General features: G+C 50.3%; 2 protein-coding genes across 6 annotated transcripts in view; both read left to right on the top strand.

The window, feature by feature from the left end:
• Positions 1 to 5,805, top strand: part of KPNA6 (karyopherin subunit alpha 6) — a 58,661-nt gene extending 52,856 nt beyond the window's left edge. For all 3 annotated transcript variants that reach the window (XM_032877056.1, XM_032877055.1, XM_032877057.1), the window contains one exon: positions 546 to 5,805. In XM_032877056.1, the coding sequence (XP_032732947.1) occupies positions 546 to 733 (188 nt within the window). In that variant the 3' untranslated portion in view covers positions 734 to 5,805. The remainder of the gene's footprint in view (positions 1 to 545) is intronic.
• A 2,738-nt stretch (positions 5,806 to 8,543) lies between these two features.
• On the top strand, positions 8,544 to 21,221 carry TXLNA (taxilin alpha). 3 transcript variants are annotated; one of them, XM_032877054.1, is made up of 11 exons: positions 8,544 to 8,653; positions 9,238 to 9,447; positions 10,092 to 10,430; positions 11,912 to 12,003; positions 14,660 to 14,830; positions 16,111 to 16,305; positions 16,933 to 17,052; positions 17,274 to 17,348; positions 18,057 to 18,149; positions 18,501 to 18,596; positions 19,738 to 21,221. In XM_032877054.1, exons 2-11 carry the CDS (start codon positions 9,270 to 9,272, stop codon positions 20,062 to 20,064), a joined length of 1,686 nt encoding a protein of 561 aa, XP_032732945.1. In that variant the 5' UTR covers positions 8,544 to 8,653; positions 9,238 to 9,269; the 3' UTR covers positions 20,065 to 21,221. The 3 variants fall into 3 exon arrangements, with proteins under 3 accessions (XP_032732945.1, XP_032732944.1, XP_032732943.1); XM_032877052.1 differs by lacking the exon at positions 8,544 to 8,653 and adding an exon at positions 8,870 to 8,974; XM_032877053.1 differs by lacking the exons at positions 8,544 to 8,653; positions 18,057 to 18,149 and adding an exon at positions 8,869 to 8,974.
• The last annotated feature ends 1,579 nt before the right edge of the window (positions 21,222 to 22,800 follow it).

Genomic DNA, 22,800 nt, shown 5'->3' on the forward strand with positions numbered 1-22,800 from the left:
CAGGTCAGGACCCAGGGACTGTGGGCCCCCAAAGTAGTCCACCTGTAAAGCTGTGGGATTCGGTGGGGGTTATCATTGAACAAGGTTTTATCGCATCGTTTCCTTCTCCCTCTGAGGGGCAATAGATCCTTCTCTCTTGATAAGTAAGCATGGCACAGATGCAGAAATAGAGCTTCACAACTGATGAGAGAAACAGGCACAGGAAGGTATGTTTTCAGCTCACCTAGCAAGTTCCAGTAAAAGTGCTCATCACTCATCTCTGAGAGCTTCAGAGAAGTTAAATATTTGCCCAGGCCACACAGGTAGTTAAAGCAGAATCAGGACTAGAACTTCTGATTTAGAACTGACATTTTGGTCTTTTTCCTTTGGGACTATGTAGTTTTGGTACAGAGTCTTGGCTCTCCTTTCTTGTCAAAGATCTGATTGTATTACTTAGTTGATAAACACTAATGTACCTCAGGGAAGGGAAAACATAAATGTTTCATGGCCCCATAGAAGAGCAATCACAGTTTACTCTTGTCCCTCCTTCCTTCTTGCCACCATAGGCTTGGATAAAATTGAGTTTCTCCAGAGCCATGAGAACCAGGAAATCTACCAGAAGGCCTTCGACCTCATTGAGCACTACTTCGGTGTAGAAGATGATGACAGCAGCCTGGCTCCCCAGGTGGATGAGACACAACAGCAGTTCATCTTCCAGCAGCCTGAGGCCCCTATGGAGGGCTTCCAGCTATAATGTCTGCCTCCGGGGAGGGGAGGGGATGGGAAGCACCACCAACCAGTGGAAAAGCAGCCCTCTGGTGGGCGGGAAACCAGCCCCCCCATCATCAGCCACCACACACCTCTGCTGCCCTGGAAACTGTGCTCTTGACCTGCTCCGCCCCCTTCCCTGGAGGGAGCACCCTCTGGACAGACAGAACCATCTGAGGCTCACATTTGGGTTTTGTGACAAGAAGGGGACGTGTTGGGTTTTTCTTCCTTACACTATACTTTGGCTGCACATATGTCTTTAACCCAGGAGCCCAGGGGTAGACAAAGGAGGACTGAGGTAATCAATTTTGCACCTTTTAATTTTGTTTTGTTTTGTTTTGTTTTGTTTCCTTTAGTGGTGACTTCCTTCCCTTTTATCTTCCTTCATCCTTCCCAGTTCTCTGCCCTGATCTGTGTAACTCTTATCTTGGGTACTTGAGCAGATGGAATATTCCAGAGGTGGGGGGGTGGGAGGGGAGGGGAGAAATTCAAAACAAAGTGTTCTTGCTCTGACAGAATATTAATCTTGTATGCTTGGATTGAGTTATTTAATTTTTTTTTCTTTTGCACATTTTTCTTGTATTAAGATTGCTCTTTCCAAGAGCCATGAGTTCCTGGTTTTAGGAATCCCAGCTGCCAGCATGGTCTGGGACTGGAGGCTGAGGGGGAGGTCACTATGAGAAAAAGGTTCCTTCCTCCCTCTAACCCCTTCCCAGACTCTTTAGTTTGGGAGAACTCCTTCCCTCCAGGGGCAAGTACACCAGTGGGAGTGGAGGGGAGGAGCACAGGCCTTCAGATAGGGCTTCCCATGTGTCGCTACTGATCCCATGTTTCCTATCCACCTTCCAATGGTGCGACCCAACTTCATTTGTTTACTTGAAAATTCCCCTCGGAGTTGAATGAACCTCTGAGGTAGCTGTATTTTCTCCTAAGCATGAGACAGGGGGCGGTGGTCCTTCCTCTCTCCTGAGGAGAAAGTCCTTGCTCTGGTGACCCATAAGTTGCAGAGGAGGTGGAGTGAGAGTGTCATGTATTGGGATAGCCAGGGATCCCTGCCTTTGGCCTTTCTTCTTCCTCCTCTTCTTCCATAGTTGGATCATGTATATTTTACTTCCAAAGGAGAGAATGTCAAAAAGTTCTGTATTTTTTTATATTCTATATATTAGGTAGGTCAATCTTAATTGGTCTCAAGAGGAAGAACTGTCTGTAATTTCTATAAGTAGGATACTGTGAGGAAGACCAAAAAGAGAGGGGGAAGCCACTTCGCTCAGGGAGCCTGAGCTTGGTCCTTTTCCTCTCTGTTTAGGTTCTGGGCCACCACCTGGGACCAACCCTTAGCTCTGGAACCTTTATATAGCAGGTCAGCCTGGTCTGATAGTCCCAGTACCTGAAGGGAGCAAGGATGGCCCCGGGGCCCGGAGAAGTCTACCACTCTAGTCCTTACTGCTAAGCATCCTGCTTATATCAGGAAACCCAGAAAGCAGTCTGCCTTCTCAGATTCAGTCTCAAAGGCCCTGGCCACGTAAGGTATCACACACAGCTGCCTCTCCAGTGGTCACAGAAACTTAGCAACCTTGGGACTTTTGTGAGAGTTATTGGTATCTTTCCTTGTTTGGGATCCTTGGACCTGGTTTGGGTTTTTCCCATCCTTGTGACAGTTATAATCCTAATGCCTTTTCTCTTTGAGTAAAGCTAGTACGATGCCTCAGTGGCTTGCCTACGCTTCGGTGGATTACATGAGAGTAAAGTCCAGTTGTTGGGGAGAGGAGAGAGAGTTGCTGGCTAAGTGTAGACCAACTGTGGAGCTGTGGGCACAGTCTGCCCTGCCCCTGCTTACCCACCGTGGTCAGTCCCGTGCCTGTGCTGAGCTGTAGTTGCCCTTCCCCAGAGACAGTGCCATTCTTACTCCCATTCCTGCACATCCCTTCTGGCTCAGGTTAAATCCCTACCCCTCTGCTTACAGATCTAAAGTTCAGGTGCTCACTATCGGCCATTGGTCTTGAATTTGCCCTCTCTTAGTGTTGAGATCCAACTTCAGAACCATTTGCTGAGGAAGGTGGTGTGGGGCTTACTGTTATCCCTGAAAAGTCACACCAGTGCTGTGCTACCTTAGTACATCAGACCTTAGTACCCTGACCTTAGTATGTCAGATGCTATTGTTCAGCTTAGGAATGACAAATACTGGCTCACAAGGAGGCAAGGGGCGGGACCTCTGTCACTTGGCCCACTGACTCCATTAAAAAATTTTCCCCTACAGTTCAAAAAAAAAGCCACCTGCCCCTACCCCCTTGTCCTTATCCCAAGGGCAAAGCACTTTAGTAGGACCTATTTTGTACATCTCAAGCAATAGTTGAGTCCCTGTCATTGGGGCCAGATTTTTATTGTGAGACATACACACCCTGCTTTTCACAGCTACTCCTCTAAAATCTTGCACTTCAGATCTGGGGCCTATACCAGATGGAAGACTCTTTTTTGATCATCTGGCTGCTGCTTAGAGCCAGTTTTCTCCAAGGACTTGAAAGGCCGAAGTCTCCCAGGGTTCAGCATGAGGACAGATTTCTCATAAAGTGGCCTCTAGGAGCTTTCCTTCGTTGACGTCTTCCTCAGACTATATTTTCCCACTATTTCCTTTGACCCCTTTTTCAGTCCACAGGTGAGGTTCTTCCAGCCCCCAGGAGCAATAACATTACCTTTAGTGTCTCCTCCTCCTCTTCTTTGGTTCTCTTGGAAACCAAAACATTATTTCTGTAGCCCAACCTTGACAGCCACTCTTCATGGGCAGCCCCCATCTGGGCATCAGACCCTGGCCTCAGTGAGGTCCAAGTCTGCTTTCCGGTAGATTTCTGAATGGATGTTGTGGGAATGAAGGGGCTCTGCAGCCTCTTGTAGGGAATAGCTTGAAAAGACATGTTTTTGGAATCTTCACATGCTGGCATACGGCTGCTATATGCATTTTAAGATCTCTGCTGGAGCTGGAGGTATCTAGGTGTGGATTCGAGGATAAGGAGCCTCTTTCTTAGCTGAAGTGTTCAAGGACTGTTGGAACGGTACCAGCCATTCTTTATTGGCAGCCCCACTGGTTATCCCACCCCCAACATCTCTAGTACTAATAGAGTCTCTGGTGTTACAAGTCTGCCTTCAATTCTGAGCTGTTCCCAGGTGACTGTGTGGCCTTGGCGTTGGCTGCCACCTTCCAGTGAGACCTCATGGGTTCCACTTTGAGCTGGCTGGCCTGGTTACTTGGGGCAGTGCGGACAAATGACCTGTCTGAGGAGCAGGCACTGATGACCTCAGCTTTCGGGGACCCTTGCTCTTACCCACCCCCTTACCTAGAACCCTTAGATCTATTCTTTCTATTCTTTGCCCTGGAAGCCACTTTCCAAGAGCCCTATTTTTTAGAGTTAAACTGCACAGATCATAGCTGCTACTGTACTTGGTCAAGGACGAGTGAAAGAAAGCTCTCAGGCACACTTTTCTATTTCTCTCAAGTCACACTAGTTTAAAATGAAAACCATCTGGCAGGAAGAACTAGATTTCCATGTTCTCACGTCTACATGTTTCCCTCTATGCCCTAGAGCTACTTGTTTCTAGCAAACTAAAAGGGAAGGAGATGAATACCTAACTGCTTCCCTCTCCTCCCTGAGACTCACTTAGCTGGGTTTCCTCATCTGGGATTCTTCAGTAGATTCGTCTGTGAGCTCAGATTCTGGATTTTCAGTTGAAGGAGGGGAGCCATAGGGAGGACGGGCAGGCTGGAGGCCTCCCTGGCAGGCTGGGGAAAGGTGTGAGGCTCTGCACTGAACCATAGGAAGTACTCATTACCAGTAGCAACATCTTCTAGGTAGGACTTTCCTAGAAATGGCTAGAAGTCCTAGAAACTGTCCTAGAAGTGAGTGAGTGTGAGACTGCAATATTGCTCAGAGTAGGTTTCTTCCACAGCTGTTTAGGATTGCACATTCTAGACCAATCTTGTCCAGTATTTTTTCTGTGTCTTAACTTTTGAAGACTTTTGTTAAGCCAACCAGCTGAGAATTTGGCCCTAAGGGGATCCATGTAGTAGGCACTAGCTGCTCTTTGGCCAAGGCCTTTGTAAATGATTCAGTCATCCCACTGTCTGCCCACTAGCCCCATCCCCACTTTAAGACCATGACAAGGGAAGAATTTGAAGTCAATACCAATCAAGTCTGTGAATTAAAGCTGTTATTTTCCTCTGAGAGAGCATTTTGCATTAGACCTGGGGTATGTGCAGAACCAAAACTGGGTGTGGGGGGCAACATTAAATTTTGGGCCCAGAACACCCAGGAAAAAGGTTTCTGTAGTGTGTCCTAAAGGTCTCCAGTGGGTTTGGGCCTACCTCGCTATTTCTTGGCCAGCCTGACTGCTGATGTCCTTGTTGGCACATACCTAAACCCCTTTCCTAACACTAGCCCTGCTCCCCTGTGTAAGTTAGATTTTCAGCTCCTGGTTTGGGGAGAGAAAACTTGCCATGCCCTGGGGCCGGTGAAGGAAGTCAAAACTCAGATCCTGAAACTGGCTGGGAGCCTCTTGACTCAGGATGTCATTCAAGAGTCCCACCTCTACCAGAACCCTTAGACCCTAGAGTCAGGTATTGTCTCCTATAGCCAGCTTCCATGGGATCTGCCTTTGACTGATGACTAAAGAAGCTAAGGAGGGGTGAAGGGTGGGTATGAGGTCCCAGCCACCGAGGTCAGACTGATGTCCTTCAAAAACAGCTTGGGTTCCCAGCTAAAGACCCTAGGAAGGTGAATCAAAACTTTTTCATCATTGGTTTATTCTTTCCAAGTCCATTTGCTTTTAGTTTTCTAAGAACTATAAACTCTGGCTATTTTCCATGTTCTCAGGGCCCCTGGGTAGACAGAAAAGCTTGATGATTTCAGAGCAGACATAGGCCAAGAAACCGTGGCATTGAGTGTGCTGAGTCCAGACAAATGATATTTATATACACATCCAAATTTGAAGAGAAAATGTATTTCTTTAGGTTTCAAACACTGTACTAGATATAAAGCAAAAATAAAAAACCTGTTGCAAAGTTCTAAATCGTCTTCTTTTCGAATCATCCTAACTGGATTTTTTGGAAGCAAATGAGGTAAGAGTTTTTAAACGTGTGGCCCCACAGTGGAATTAGGATTGTAGCAGCCTGCTCCTGCTTATAAAGATTTTTTAACATTTTATTTACTCATTTAAGAGCCAGAGTGTGCAAATGAGCTTGTGGGGAAGGACAGAAGCAGACTCCCCAATGAGCAGGGAGCTCAACACCTGGCTGCTCCCAAGACCTTGAGATCATGACCTGAGTCAAACACAGATGCTTAGCCAACTGAGCCATCCAGGCAGCCCAAGAATTTCTTTTAAGTAGGCTCCACCACAACACAGGGCTCAAACTCACAATCCTAAGATCAAGACCTGAGCTGAGCTCAAGAGTTGGACGCTTCGCTAACTGAGCCTCTCAGGCACCCCAAGAATTTTTTTTACTCTGCTTTATTGAAATATAATTGAGATACAGTAAATGGCACATATTTAAAATGTACAGTTTCGTAAGTTTTGACATATCCACTCATGAAACCATCATGACAGTCAAGATAGTGAACATAACCACCACTTCCAGAAGTTTTTACGTGTCCCTGTGGAGTCCCTCCTTCCCTCCAAACCCCCAGCATCCACTGATACATGTTCTGTCACATTGTTTAGTTTGCATTTTCTAGAGTATCTCTGCAGGATTTTGACATCATTTTATCAGTTTCAGTTACAGCCCTTTCAGCCACTGGGGTCATATTCCTAATTGACCATTTAGGTCAATTCCTAAATCAAGAGATTACAAACAACCAGCCAAAAGGTGGTTTAATCTAAAAGGAAGGTTTGGGCTGGCTGATAAAGTATTAATTAATTGCCAACATTTTTTAAAAGATCTAACTTGAAAAATTTCTGACATTACTGGACCTAAGTTTCTGCTTGAAAACAATCTGCAAGAGAGCTCTATTTTACCACAATCCCCACCCTTCCCAATGATCTCCCCAACTGACTAGAAAATGTTAATATTGTTGCGATTTTCTTTTACCTTTAACCCATGTTTCTCAAATTTTATCTGCCATGCCCCTGTAGCCCCTGTAGGCCACTGTTGATCCTTCTAGCTATACCATTCCACCCCCTTACCCCACAAAGGCCTTGTTCTTACTATATTTATCTCTGCCTAGAACACCCTCTTAAAATGGGAAGCCATCAAGGCCTGATCTGTATGTTACCTCAAGAGATTTCCAACATGTTTTTCTGGAAATAATCAGGGCCTTAGTTCTGGAGACACCTGGATTCCAAACATTTCTGGCTTGAGTCCCATCTTTGTACTCTTAATACCAGATTTTCAAGGTTACCTGGTAAACAGACTAAGGGTTGGGGAAGAGCACTATCCTTAAGTCTAACTGGGGAAGATACTGATCATCCTTAGGAGATCCGAAAAAGTGCTCGATTTGCACAATTTCCTTCACTGCCCCGGACTGATGCTAGGCTTTAGAACTACAATTTAGCCAATAGTTCTTGTAATGTTCATTGACTTGTAAGCAAATGATTTCAACATCTCATTACTAATGCTGTTGCAGAGCTCTATCCAGACCTAGGGAACTGGGACAGACTGCTGAGCACTAGGAAGGCTCTGAAGTGACCTTTGTGCTGGACCTCGAAATACTGTTTTTGTTAGGGCATTTTGGAAGCTGGAATAGCACCTGTAAAAAACTGGGAAATCCTGAAAATAATAAACGTATAGTGGGAACAAAAAAGAGGGCATGGGCAGGATTGGCTGGAAACAAGCCAAACCATTTACACATTGAATTTCAGGCACATGGGTTGTTGGCTATTATTCCATTATCCGTAGGCAGCTGAGTAAAGAACTGTGATACCACATTTGGAGAGAGTTTGGGTTTTCCGTCTTTAGCCCCAGTACAACTTGGAATTTGACTGTAGAGGGTGGGTCAGTCAGAAAAAAAGCTCAGGAATCTGCTGAGGCCAAACTTCTTGCAGAGCTCCCTCAGCCCCTTCCAAAGAAGGATTCAGGGTGGTAATATGGGGGGGGGGGGAGGTGTAAATAATTTAGCCAAATTACCATTTCTTCTGGGTATGAGGCACGGTAGTCCAGGAGTTAAAATGGGTACTATGCCAGACTTCCTGGTTTTGAATCCCTGCTCATTACCACTCAATAGTGATGGGACAAGTAACTTTTGACTTAAGTGTCCTCAGATGCAAATGGGAATGACAAATAGTACTAATCTTCATAAGCAGTTACGAGGGTTAAGCTAGTAGATGGGAAAGCCCACTGTTGGTGCTCAAAGAACTACTATTGATATGAAGTTTTCATCTGAATACGGAAAATGAGGCCTGAGGAGAGAAAAGAATGCCCGGTCACACAGCAAATTAGCAATGAGGCTAGGACTGGAATTCATTCCCAGCCCAATATTCTATCCCTTGTCCTCAAGAGTTCCTAGTCATAGACGTAGGGGCGTGCAGGAGAGAACAGCCAGTCGCAGGGCTTTGGACCCAAATCATAAGTTACGGATGATAGGAACGAGATGAACTCGAGCATTTGTGCAGAATGACTACCTTCTTTCAGACCTCCTGTGGGTATCCGGCTCTCAGAACTAAAGTCCTTTCTATTGCACCTTGGGAGTTGGGGGCGGGGGTGTCAGCCCCGATGCATGCCGGGAGGTGTAGTCCTTTCCCTCCCCCGCTTTCCTAACTCACCCGCCTGAGAGGCCGCCTTCGCTTCATCTTTCCCAGCAAGCCCCGCGAGAGCGCCGGCTATTGATTGGCTGCAGCAGGAGCAGGCGGCTCGGCAGGCAGCGGTTACCCAGGGTTTCCGGTGCGAGGCCAGAGCGGGCGAAGCTGTAGGGAGGTCGGCGGTGAGGTGCGTGTCCCGAAGGGTGGGCGGACGAGGTGATCAGAATGTCTGTGGGCCTGAACGCTCTCGGCCAGTGGAGAGAATCACGGCGATTCCGCGCAAGGGCGCGGGCCGGGGTGGGGGGGACCGGGGATGGGGGGGCAGAGCTGGGGCCTGTGCGCATGCGCGGGCGGGCGGTGCGCGAGGCTGGAGGGCGCGCGGGGCGTGGGTGGCAGCGCGCGCAGGTGGGGGGGCCCACGTGGGGCCTGGGGGCAGGGGGAGGGATGAGAGTCGAGCGTCTCGCCACGTCAGTCTCCGTCCCTGAGCCTATCCCGCGCTCTGCCTGTGGTGAGGGGGCCTTGTAGTGCCGGGAAGCGGCTTGGAGAAAAGGGAGGCCTTGCCTGCCCGGCTTCTGGAGCGGCGCCCGAAAACCTGCCTGGGCGCGCCGTTCTTCCCTGACCGGCCAGAGACGGAACCGTTGTTGGCTCCCTCCGGTGAAGGCCGGCCAGTGTGTTCTGAGAAGCTCTGTGCACCCGGTATTGGGATTTCGGCTCCAAGCTGTGAAGAATTTCGAAGTCCGGAAAATAGCGAGTGTGCTTGTGTCTCTATAGGACCTGCTCCCAGCCTAGCGTTGCGGACCACAATGAAGAACCAAGACAAAAAGAATGGGACTGCCAAGCAGTCGGGCAACTCTTCCAACCCAAAAAGCAACCCGGGGCAAGCGGAAGCAGGACCAGAGGGAACCCAGGGGCGGCCCAGCCAGCCGGCTCCTGCCACAGAAGCCGAAGGTTCCTCCAGCCAGGCTCCCGGGAAGACTGAGGGTGTGTGCCAGCTCTGCTTTCCAGCGGGCAGGGGGAGGAGTTTGCGGTGTGCCTGGGTGGCTTCTGGAGTTAGAGGCTTCTGCCGCTGTTTACCAAGGAAGGAGGAACCGTAGGATGAGAGGAGGACCGCGCTGAGTGTGTGCCACCCCTCGATCCCCGTTTCCCGGGGTGGGGGGTGTTGATAGGGCCGCCCATTCTAAGCACAGGAAGGAAGTCTTGAAGGAAAGCTCTTACCGGGTTAAATGAGGTGGTAGTCAAATGAGACACTCAACTTGCCAGCCCAGGTTAGAAAGCCTCATTCACCGTGGGTAATTGCTCTTCACATCAGAGGCTTTCCTGGAACTTTTTTAATAGCCAGAAATGATTTTTGCGGGGAGGAGGAGGGGATGGGCTAGATGTTGAACTGCAGGTACAAGCCATCCCTATGTGCTGGATGTTTTATTTCCTTGATATCTTTCACACACACGACAGAAGTGGTGGGCAGTCGTGGGAAATAATTATATCATTTTTATAGGTGAATGAACTGAGGCTTAAAGAAGGTAGGCAGCATTTAACCCGAACGAGTAAGTTCGGGCCTAGAAAATCCCAGCCAATGGAATAACCATCTTGTTTCTCCTTCTGCCCCTCATCCTGCCCTGCTGTAGGAGCACAGGCCAAAACTGCTCAGTCTGGGGCTCTCCGTGATGTCTCTGAGGAGCTGAGCCGCCAGTTGGAAGACATTCTGAGTACATACTGTGTGGACAACAATCAGGGGGGCCCAGGTGAGGATGGGGCACAGGGTGAGCCTGCTGAGCCCGAAGATGCAGACAAGTCCCGGACCTATGCTTCGCGAAATGGGGAGCCTGAGCCAGAGACTCCGGTAGTCAATGGTGAGAAGGAGACCTCCAAGGGGGAGCCAGGCACAGATGAGATCCGGGCAAGTGAGGAGGTTGGAGACCGAGATCACCGAAGGCCGCAGGAGAAGAAGAAAGCCAAGGGTCTGGGTGAGCAGAGGGCAGCTACTGGCGAGGCTGGTGAGGCAGGGGAGTTTGGACCTGACATTCCTTGGGCTAACCTGCTCTGCCAGGATTCAGAGGAAACTACTCTTCAGAGCAGCAGGTCACATTAGTTTGGTCCAAGCCAGGGTTGTGGGCTCGGAGAACGTAGGTTGTTCACTGCACGGCGGCTTCTGGCCTTGGGAGTGGACGGGAACCGGAATCTAGCCTGATCCATCTTTGAAAAAATGGGAGAGCAGGGGGCCTAAGTGGGCTCCTGTGTCAGCCAGCACTTTTTTTAACCTGCTCTGTGAACTTGGGAAAGACCTTTCTCCTTTCTGGTCCTTAGTTTTCACTTCTCTACAGTTAGATTTGGACTAGACCAGGGTTGAAGACTCAAGCCAGATTAGACAGGGGACCCTATATGGACAAGACGGGGCCTTCTTCATCCAAAGGGGTGATTGCCATCTGGTCCCAGCATGCTGATAGCATGTAACACTACAGGCTAAGTGTAGCCAGCCTTTTTTTTTTCCCCCTTTCTTTCTTTTATGCAGAGTTACATAAAATCTCTCTGGATTTTTAACAGTTGGCAACTAACATGCTAGGAGCCAAACAGACCTACGTGTGGGGTTGGATCTGGCCTGTGTGCTGGTGCTTTCAATCTCCACACTGATCTTTCGAGCCTCTTGGGGTTGACACTTGAGGAGCTTGGTGCTGTACTATGTACAGCAGCCCTCCAGGGAGACAGAAGGAAGAGCCCTTGACTAAGGCACAGATAGAGAAAGTTATTGGGGGTGGGGGAGAGCCCTGGTGTGAGTGTTAAAGATTCAAAGTTAAGTGATATTATACCCATGTCTTAGTCGTTACTTCCGCACCCTCTGCTGGTCATTCTAATTGGAAGAGGGTTTTGTGTTTGTTTTTTTGTTTTGTTTCTTAATCTTGGGATCAAATATTGGAAGGTTTAGTCATTTTAAAGTTAAGTGTTTGGGAGAGAACAAATAAATAAAGTTCACTGTTTGGCTGCCTCTCTTGACAAGAGTTTAGTCCTTCCCAGTGAGACCTGTTCCTTTTTTGCATCTGTCCTCTTTCAGAAGGGCCTTCCTTGCATCGACACAGTAGCACTTAATTGGCCAATGGGATGTCTTTTTTTCTCCAGCTGGTAGAGCAGGCAGTTTTTTTCACCTACCCCCAGTGTTCACCACGGAGTGTCCACATAGTCTGAGTCATTTGTCTGTCAAGGGTTTGTTGAGCACGTCCTCTGCAGTGGACACTAGGGACAGTACTGGGCGGCACTGGGGCCACAGCAGTAGTCAGAAGCAAGTTGGTGGCCACTCTCATGAAGCACATGGTTTGACAGGATGACAGCCAGTTCAACAAACAAGATCAAGTATAGTGGTGGAGGGCTGCCTCAGGGCCTAAGAGTGGGGGCCGAGGCCTGGGGAGATTCCCCAGAGAAGGGGGTACATGCTTTTGCTCCCTGTGCTTTGCAGGGAAGGAGATCACCTTGCTGATGCAGACATTGAACACGCTGAGCACTCCAGAGGAGAAGCTGGCAGCTCTGTGCAAGAAGTATGCTGAACTGGTCAGTTCTCCCCCTTCTCCTTGCACCCGCCCTGCCTCGGAAAGTCAGCAGGCCACCTGGCATGGGGTTGAGGGTGCAGGGGCAGGTGGGTGGCTTACTTACTGTTCAGCCTCTCTCTCAGCCTTTTCCCCGTCTGTCACTTGGGGAGTCAGGTCCCAGCTGGTCTCTTCCAGGCCAACTATAAAAAGAGACCCTTCACATTCCAGTGGTAGAACCCTGCTCCTGGCCCCAGTCCCAGATACCACGTCATCTCACACCTGTGTGCTTCAGTGTGCATCTCCCCAAAACGTGGAAATGCACAGCGCCGTCCTCATACTTATGATTGGTGCTGATCATGTGATACTCTCTAATACACACCTCTCCCCGGTTGTTTAAAGTGTCAGTTTGGTCACATCAGGGTCTAGAGGAAGTCCTTTTAATGCATTGGGTCCTTACAACATTTTTTCCTTTTACTCCAACAAAACAGTCTTTATCTTACTGCTAACTTTTTTCTCATGACATTGACTTACTGCAGATGAGTTATCCTGTAGGATGCCTCACTTTCTCGCTTGTGGTATTGAACTTATTCTTTTACCTCCTTGATTCCTGTGGATAAAGTGGAAATTAGTTCTAGAAACTTGATCCAATCCAAGTTCATCTCTTTTGATAAGAACTTCTCGTAAGTGGTACTCTGTGGAGAAATACAGTGTGCTCCTCCCGCTTTTAGTTACGGAAGATTGTCCACTGGGTTCAGGTGGGACCAGCCAGGTTCCTCCCTTGTCAGGTTGCCATCAGAATTTGAATGAATGTGTTTCTCCACTGAGGGTCATTTCCTGACTACTTATTTTTAAGTTCTTTTTTTTTTTTTTTTTTTTTTTTAAGATTTCATTTATTTATTTGACAGAGAGAGATCACAAGTAGGCAGAGAGGCAGGCAGAGAGAGAGGGAAGCAGACTCCCCGCAGAGCAAAGAGCCCGTTGCGGGACTCGATCCGAGGACCCCGAGATCATGACCTGAGCCGAAGGCAGAGGCTCTAACCCACTGAGCCACCCAGGCGCCCCTTATTTTTAACTTCTTTCACTCCATTCACATGTATTAGCTGGAGTTCTCCTATAGGGAATTTTTGTCATTTGTAAAATTGGGGAAATCATACCTGCCTGATGGGGTTATTATAAATGATTAAATAAAGGACAGGATGTGAAAAAGATACCACCCCTTCAGAATGAGCCAGCCAGGGAAAGACTGATGAAGAGAGGAGGAGCTGAGTCTCCAGAGTGATATTCTTAAGTAGATGATGAGGTAGGGGCCTGAGCAGGAGGATGGGCTGTGGTAGGAAGCACGGCTGGGTCCTGGTGACTGCAGGTGGAGGTGGTTGGGCAGAGGCGGAGCTTGTGCCCCTGTGCCTCTGGTTGCTTCCATTCTCAGAGAAATGAGAAAGATAGTTGTTGCTGGGAGAGAGGAGAGTTGAAGTGGAGGAGGACAAGGGACGAAATAGTTCTCTGGAAGAGGAGTGTGAATAACATAAGGAATATAGTTGGGCCACGTGGCAGACAAGGGTCTGCCCCAGAGGGGTGGTCATGAACTTAAAGTGAGATGCTTCAGGCAAGTCTGCTTCAGTGCTGGTCAGAGGAATCATAAGGCTGGTATATCAGGGTTGGAGTTTTGTTGGTAGAAAGGGGCATAAGGGGCAAGAGAGCTAAGGGTGTAAGAAATCTAAGACAGGTAAGAAGATCAGTGATTATTTAAAAGAGAGTTTAAGGAAAGCAAAAGGATGGTCATTGGGCTGGAGGTCCAATATGGTAGACTTTCTGGGACCACAGATACTGGAGGGAAGGAGCGAGAATGACAGTTGATAGTGGTCCTGCCCTGGGATGAGATAATGGAGGTGTGTGTCCTTCTGGGTAATGACAAAATCTGGGTCTGACTGTCCAGGATATTTGTAACCACTAGTCAGCTGCAATGTATGTGGGTAGTCTGGATTTGGATGTGCTCTGAGCCTAGGGTGCACATGGGATTTCAGATACCTAAGGAAAGGGAAAGAATAAAATACTCAAAAGTTTTTACATGGATTTCAGATGGAATATTATAATATTCAGATATTAGATTAAGTAAATATTTTACTAGTGTCAATTTCATCTACTTTCTACCTTTTTAATGTGGCCTCTGGAAGAGCTGTCATTACATCATTGAGTAACACTGTATCCATGTTGAATGGGCTTGCGGGACGGTAGCTGATCTGGAGGAGAGGGCAGGGTCTGAGGAGAAGTTTAAGATCTAACCGTAATGAAAAGACGAGAATGTTAACAGCAATCACATTGAGGAGAGAAATGATGCTGAGTCTTGGAGCAGCAAGTAAGAGTGATGGGGGTCTGTTGAGTACAAGAAGGGGTGGTAGGGGGTCTCCTCGTAGGGCATGAGTGTCCCAAGAGTTGAGAGCCTTGCGAACTTTGTCTCTGGAGTCAGAGCACAGAGAAGCTGGGGCCTGCAGCCTCTGCACCCCTGCTTGTCCCAAGTGCCCATTTCTGTATCCTTGCACTGGGGCCCTTGGGTTATCAGAGAAGTGTGTAAAGCACCCGCACAGTGTCCAGTGGGGGCTGTCGACAGCTGGAGTTGGGAGAGGGCAAGGGTCCCTGAGGAAGAGCGCGGCGCAGCACTTACTCGAGTTCCCCGTCCTCAGCTGGAGGAGCATCGGAACTCGCAGAAGCAGATGAAGCTGCTGCAGAAGAAGCAGAGCCAGCTGGTGCAGGAGAAGGACCACCTGCGCGGGGAGCACAGCAAGGCCGTGCTGGCCCGCAGCAAGTTGGAGAGCCTGTGTCGTGAGCTGCAGCGCCACAACCGCTCCCTCAAGGTGGGCTGGCTTCTGCCACGTGGCTTCCCTTGACTTCCACTTTTCTTTGGTGGGCTTTTGGCAGAGATGTAGATGTCCCCAGGATCACCCTACCTTGGAGGCAGCTGCTTGTTACCACTTGCCCCATACTTGTTTCAGGTAAGGTGAGGACTGAGGTGCAAAGGGAGCCCCGGAGGCAGGGCTTCCGCATTGTTGAGAAAGCTGGTGGGTGGCTCCTCTCCCGGCCCTGGTCTGGAATGCTGGGTCTTTTCTCTTCTCCTGGGTGGGGGTCAGTTTGGTTAATTCCCAGTCACTGCTATGACCTCTGGATCCTTTATTTTCTACATATTTGGGTCAACAAATATATGGTATTTTGCCACGCATTTTGCTCATTTTTAGTTGGTCTTTGACAAATTTCAACTTTACTATAAACAAGGTATGAGGGATTCAAAGGTGACGAAAGTATAGCAGATCAAAAGTGACAGTTGCCCACCCTCCTCAATCCCAGTGTCCAGCAGAAACCACTAGAAATACACCTTCTTACACGTGAGTTAAGTGCAGCCTACAGACTTACCTGTGTCTGTCCGTGATTCTCCACAGGGTCCTCTAAACGGAACCACCGTCTGTGTATCGTTTTACATCCTGTCCCGGCTTCTCACTCCCAGAATGCCTAGCTGTCTTTCCCCTCAGTTTAGTTAGGGCTGTCTCATTCTGTTTGACAGCGTCGTTGATTTCACATACCTTATTTTATCAGTGCCCTAGTGAAGGAATTGCTGGGTGGTTTCTAAGTTTACACTCCTGCATCCATAGAGCTACAGTGGAAGTTCTCCTATATATCCCCGGCTCAGTGTACACAATGTACCTGTAGGATAAACCTCAGAAGTGAAATTTACGTTGTAAATTTTCATAGATTGTGCCACATTGCTTTCCCACCAGTAGTGTCTGCATGCCTAATTCTGCATAGTCTTACCGACCTGGCCGCTACTGGATTTTAACTAGTTGGGAGTGGATGGGGAGAGGTGAGAAATGAAAGCACAGAAACAAGACTGCTTAACCTGATGTCTGAACGAATGGGCTTGGGGCGATCCAGGTTCCTCTAGAATGGCACTTAAGCGTACGTCTGCATCTTTCTAGGGAGAGAATCTCTCCCTGATAGACACCGGGTCCGTTGGGGGCCCGTATTGCGTGACATCTTGGAACCTGGCTGCTCCTCACTCTGAGAGCAGGGAGGGTTGTCGGTACAGACCCTGGCTGACTGGGGAGCTGCAGGTGATGAAGCCAGGGCTGACTTCTCTGCCCAGGAAGAAGGCGTGCAGCGGGCCCGGGAGGAAGAGGAGAAGCGCAAGGAGGTGACCTCACACTTCCAGGTGACGCTGAATGACATTCAGCTGCAGATGGAACAGCACAACGAACGCAACTCCAAGCTGCGCCAGGAGAACATGGAGCTGGCGGAGAGGCTCAAGAAGCTGATCGAGCAGTACGAGCTGCGGGAGGAGGTGAGGAGCCCCGTCCGGCCAACACTCACTCTGGCCACCTTTCCTTTGCTATCCAGAATGTAGGTGAAGTCTCCACGTGCCTTTTCTCGGCTGCTTTGACCTTTGAAGCCACCCTGAGTCCACCACCTCCTCCCCATTCCTTCTGGCTCCCAGGGCCCCTCCAGCAGTTAGGACTGCCTTGAAATTCGCACGTCTAGTCTTGGTCTCTAGATGGGGCAGATCTTTGCCGATGGGGCTAAGTTGTTGTGTTGGTGCAGGTGTCGTTTTTGTCCTTTCTTCCCATTTACGAGGGAGTTGGGCTCCAAAAGTGAGGGTTGTTAGTCCCGCAGAGTGATCTACTGGGGTCGGAGGTTTGAATGTATTTATTACTTGGCTTTCTGGGAGCCGATTTCATCCCTTGGCACACCCAGGACTGACTGGAGAGAAACAAGGTGAGGTTGGGAAGTGGACCTTCCAGAGACGTGGGGCCCACGTGCTGTGGAACACGCGGAGTCCAGCATGTCAGAATGAGATGGGAGGCTGGGTAGGGGACCTGGGTCTCTGCAGATGGGTCGTCCCTGCAGCTCCCAGACCTCCCTGCAAAAGGGAGCTGCTGACAGGTGGCCCTCCCACCATGCTTTGCTGCAGCATATCGACAAAGTCTTCAAACACAAGGACCTGCAGCAGCAGCTGGTGGACGCCAAGCTCCAGCAGGCCCAGGAGATGCTGAAGGAGGCAGAGGAGAGGCACCAGCGGGAGAAGGATTTTGTGAGGCTCGGGCCCTGAGGGTGGGGCGTCTGGGAATAGGTGGGTTGGGTTCTGGCACAGCTCATAGGTTTGTCAGGGAGGGGTTGGTTCCTGGCCAGAGCAGGGCGCTCCTTCAGTCAGAGAGCAGGACACTTTAGTGGGTCCTGGGGCATACGGCTAAAAAAGGCCAAACAGCCCCTCAGGGGCTTCTGACAGGATCTGGGGTCCTGTCTTGGAAATAGCTCCTCAAAGAGGCAGTGGAGTCCCAGAGGATGTGCGAGCTGATGAAGCAGCAGGAGACCCACCTGAAGCAGCAGGTGAGACAGAGTGGGTCCTGACCCTGTGCCTCTGAGGTCTGCTTGCTGGGACCCATCCTGGGGGAGGGAAATGGGGACCCTCATTCTAGGACCACCTTGACTGCTGTGTGACCTTGCTGAGCCTTTGTTCTCTCTGGACCCGCCCAGCTGCTGTGGTGGTGACCAGGTGGCTAGGTGAGCTTGAAGGACTTTGTTCCTAGTTGCAAGTGTCGTGCAGCTTTTGAGGAGGCAGGGATGGAACGGCTGTTTTTAATTACATTAATTGTACTTAATTTTAGAAGAAAAGTTTGAAAACACATACAGAGGCAAAATATAAGTCATCCCAAATCCTGCTTTCTAAGCTTAACATTTTGGATTCTGTCCTTCCAAACACATAGTTACTGTTTTGTTTTAAAGAAAAATGGTATTTAGGGCGCCTGGGTGGCTCAGTCAGTTAAGCGTCTGCCTTTGGCCCAGGTCATGATCCCAGGGTCCTGGGATCGAGCCCCGAGTCAGGCGCCCTGCTGAATAGGGAGCCTGCTTCTCCCTCTCCCTCTGCCTCCTACTCCCCTGCTTGTGCTCTCTCACTCTCTTTGTGAAAGAAATATAATTGTTTAAAAAAAGAAAGAAAAATGGCATCTCAATAGTCCATGGATGGGTCTGACTGTGCTAACCAGAAGTGCCCTCCAGAGAGGCCTAATCTTATCTCTGGGCTTCTTCCTCACCCAGCTGGCCCTGTACACAGAGAAGTTTGAGGAATTCCAGAACACTCTTTCCAAAAGCAGTGAGGTGTTCACCACATTCAAACAGGAGATGGAGAAGGTAACAGTGTCCGGGCTGGGTGTGGCTGCAGGGGAAGATCCCGCCCCTGGGGTACCTCCTAGGGAGCTGTTTCCACGAACTGTGATTGATACCAAGGATGGCCTGTAAGGAGGGATCAGAGCCTCACCCCGCCTCTGAAGGAAGAATCACTGACCTATGCGTCCTCCACGTTGTCCTAGAGAAGGGGCAGCCTTGTCATTCCCTGTTGGTGGTGGTGGCATCTACCTTGCGATGTCCTGCGGTTGCACCGGAGGCACTGTAATACCTTGCCCCCTTAGGACTGCTCCCCATCTTGGATACACAGATGGTCTGGCCGCCTGACCATTTCCTTCTGTCTGTCCCATAACCCAGATGACTAAGAAGATCAAGAAGCTGGAGAAAGAAACTACCATGTACCGGTCTCGATGGGAGAGCAGCAACAAGGCCCTGCTTGAGATGGCTGAGGAGGTAGGCTGAGTGTGCTGTGCAGCTGGGGGGAGAGGTGGCGGACGGGGTTGCAGTTTTTGAGTGTTGGGCCCTCCCCTCTACATTCTACCAGTAAGTCATGCAGCTGGCATGAGATGGAGCTGGGACTCGTGTCTTATCTGTCCAGGTCCAAAGGCATCACCAACTATTGCCCCATGGGAGATGGTGAGCCCAGTGGTAGGTCTGCAGTAGAAGCAAAGAGAACAAATGGGAAATTCAAGAACCAAAAAACCAAGGGGTACCAGTGATGCATACCATTCATATGCAGAGTAGCTTAGGTAATTTGATTTCATGGTCTGAGATACAGACGAAAGGCATTAATTGCTGGAGTAGCTACTATATACTAGATAGACCCTTCTGACTTTCTTACATAATGCCAGTTCATTGAACCTTCTCAAGATCTGTGAAGTTGATGTCAGCAGTCCCCCCCCCCCTTTTTTTTTTTTTTTTTTTTTAAGATTTATTTGTCTAGGGGCACCTGGGTGGCTCAGTTGGTAAAGCATCTGACATCTGACTTCGGCTCAGGTCATCGTCTCAGGGTCCTGGGATCGCCCCAAGTTGAGCTCCCCACTCAGCGGGGTGTTTGCTTTTCTCTCTGTCCCTCTCCCCCCACCCCACCCTTGTGCACACGTGCATGCACTCTCAAATAAATAAAACCTTAAAAAAAAAAAAGATTTATTTATTTGAGAGAAAGAGACAGTGTGTGCAGGCACATGTGTGAGCAGAGGGGAGAGGAGAGACTCTCAGGCAGGCTCCTTGCTGAGCACAGAACCTGACGGGCTCCATCTTGCAACCCTGAGATCCTGACCTGAGCCCAGATCAAGAGTTGGATGCTTAACCAACTGACGCACCCAGGTGCCCTCATAGCCCATTTTAACAGATAAGGAAATAGGCTCCAAAAGCCAGGTTGGACTTTGTGTCATCTGGTGGATAAATGGAGAAATACGTTGTCTTCAAGCCACCCCTTCTCTGCACTGCAGCACCCCCTGCCAGCAGCAGGCCTTGGCACACATCATGGCTGTTTCTCTAGGAAGGGACCAGCTTTGGGCTCTGATCTGCCCCTGGTGTCATTCAGGTGTGAATGTTTTCTACCACATGACTCTGGCCCCATTTCTTTCCCTAGAAAACACTCCGGGACAAAGAGCTGGAGGGCCTACAGGTGAAAATCCAGCGGCTGGAGAAATTGTGCCGGGCACTGCAGACAGAGCGCAACGACCTGAACAAAAGGGTACAGGACCTGAGTGCTGGTGGCCAGGGCTCCCTCCCTGACAGCGGCCCTGAGCGAAGACCAGAAGCCACAACTGCCTCCAGGGAGCAGGGTTGTGAGGGTCCTGGGGCCCAGTCACCGAGCTCCCCAAGGGTCTCAGAAGCTCCTTGCTGCCCAGGAGCAGCGAGCACAGAAACACCTGGCCAAGTGGGGCCCCAGGAGCCCACCTCCCCCACCGCCTAGGAAACCTGGCACGGGGGGCGTGCTGGGAGGGGAGCGAACGGCCCAGCCAGGCCTAGCCCAGGCAGGGCTCCCATCGCTCAGCAGTCCGGTGCTGAGGCCCAGGGTGCTCCGACCTGGCTGACATCTGACACTCTGCAGTTTTGGATTCTGTGGGTCAGTTTTACATACATTTGGCATATGTGCAAGGCCTCCTACATTCCTCTCTCTCTGCGGAACATGGGCTTCCACTGGAGGTGGGGGTGTGTACGGGTCAAGTCACTGGCTCTTCTCTGAGCTGAAGAGTCTCAAAGAGGAGCTGCCATTTGTAGCTGCTGTCCCAGTGAGCTGGCAGGACAAGTGACTTGAGCCTTCCCCTGCCTGATTGAGGCTCAGACACTACCCCCCCGCTTCTGCCCTTCAGGGCTTGTGACAAGTGACACACTTGGGCCTTGACTGCGTTTCCCCCATTAGCAGGGCTTGGGCAACTCTGGCTCTCCTAGAGCCTCTGCCCTGGAGGCTCCTTTACTTCTCTCAACCTGGAGAAGGGGGTCCCTGGGCAGGGCCCGCAGAGCTGGGGATCCAACTGCTGTCCTGCTCTGGATGGGGGACCTGGAGAAAGTGGCTGTGGGCTGGTACACGGTTAGGGAGCCCTCAGGTGGTGCCAGGACCAGGCCGGCAATGCTTCTCAGTAGCCTTATCATTCACAGGTGCCTCTCTAGCCTGCACAAATGACGAGACCACCCAAAGGATGCTTTCTGAAGGTTTCTGTTTTTTTGTGTTTTTTGTTTGTTTTGCACATGACAGTGTGTGTATTTATCTGAGGAAGGAGGAGGGTTGCTGGCACAGTTGGCTTCCAGTGCACCCTAGCCTCACCGCCCCACCTGGTCTTTGCCACGTTGGTGCTGAGCTTTCCTGTCTGGTGAAATCGGATTGCGGTTAGGAGGAAGGGAAGGGCCTCTGGTGGTTTTACCACAAGCTTGCCTGTGTGTTTCAGTCCTGGGAGGCCATTGCTGATGCCCATCACCGCTGTCTCCATGCAGCAGTTGCTGGGCCCTGTGCCCAACTGTCCCTTTGGCTTTTAGGACTCTGTTTCCGCTTCTGACCCCACCTTTAATGTGCAATCCTTGAGATTTGCCCTGGTTCCATTGCCTAAGGAATAAGCTGAAGTATGGCCTTGACATCTCACTTCATGTGTGGGAGCCCCCAGCTCTTGTCTGACACCTTGAGGGACAGTGTGAGACTTGACGATTGATGAGCCTCAGAAATCCACAGAATGGCTGACATGTTTGCGTCTGGTGGCCCCCTCACACCCCAGTACTTGGTACTTTGGCCTGAAGGTTCTACTGGTTGCATACTTGCCGGGGTATTCACCAGTCTGTACGGAAGAGTTTTCTGGAACAACAGAAGGAGGCATGGGTTGGGAAGCTGGGCTCAGCTGGGCTTGAGGTACTACACCCCACCTCTACCTGGGCCTTGGCTTCAGTGTAGCTGAGGGAGCCACGGACCAGGAGGCACAACATGGGGGAGCTTTTGTTTCTTGCTGAATTTCCTTGAAGCTAGTTCAGTGTCCTGCAGGTCCCTTCATCTTCAATTCCCAGCTGGCTCTCCATGCCTTTCACTTCTGTCCCTCCCATAAACAGGTTCACGAAGAGTGCAAAGGGCTCCTGAAACATGTTACAACTTAGACCAGAGATGGCAAATGAACGGCACACCATGGCACACCATTGTTCCGCTGCCCCCATGGCAGCTACCATCGATTGGCCTCTGAGTATTTCCCGCTAGTCCCTGGTATATCCTGCTCTCCTGTGGAGAAGTGTTTCCCTAAGATCTTGCCCTCTGGAGTGGTCCCTGGACCTGCCTTTTCCTTGCCCAGTAAGGCCTTCCTCGCCCCACCCTCCCAGCCCCGTGTCAGTCTGAGACACACAAGAACTGCCAGCCCCGTGCAGGGTTTGCTGGGCTCTGGAAGCGCAGGGAAGAGCAAGCTTCTGCCTGTCTGGCTGAAAGAGCAGGAGTCCTGCAGTGTAGCCCGTGCGATTGCCTTGCTTCAGCTACCTCATAGAGCCCATGGGGTTGAGGGGCTGGCTGTGGGAGCCCAGTGTGGCGGTGGGGGGGGGGTCCCAGCTGTACGGCACAGCCACCCCCAGAGAACCGGTCTAGTTACTGTGGGGCTGTAGTGAGCAAGGTGGCCCAGCCAGGCTTCCTGGATCCCGTATCCACGCCCTGGGCAAGTAGAACCTTTGCTTTTAGCTCCAGCCATGTTTAGGTGTCCGGGTCAGCCTACGGATGAGGATCCCATTTTCCCTCTTTCTGTCCCTCTTCTCTCCATTGACCAAAACACACTAATCACTACAGCTGCTCTGCTTGTTCTGCTTTCCAAAGTCCGCCCAGGTGCCTGGGCGCTGCCCTCGCCAGCCATGAGCTTGGGCCCCATGCAGGGAAGGTGGCCTAACTGGATGAAGGCCAATGCCTTCCTTTCCAGGGCAGGTCCCATGCACATGACCTCAGTTTTAGGACCAAGAGCTGTGTTGGATTCTTAAGATTGCTCGCGCTTCTTCCAGGGGACCATTGCTGGTGAGGCTCACCGCCCAGAGCCCTTGGCCCTGCTGACTGTAATTTGTGTTCTGGACCTTGCCCAGCTGAGAGCCTCACATACACCAGATTCTTGAGAGGTATCGGCCGCACTTCGTTTTAATTTTGTTTTCCATGAGGTTTTTGGACTATGGGCTGAGCTCAGGCACTTTCTGTAAGAGAATGTTC

Source organism: Lontra canadensis, unplaced genomic scaffold, assembly GCF_010015895.1.
Source record: "Lontra canadensis isolate GAN:19392208 unplaced genomic scaffold, GSC_riverotter_1.0 scaffold60, whole genome shotgun sequence".
NCBI classification, from domain to species: domain Eukaryota; kingdom Metazoa; phylum Chordata; class Mammalia; order Carnivora; family Mustelidae; genus Lontra; species Lontra canadensis.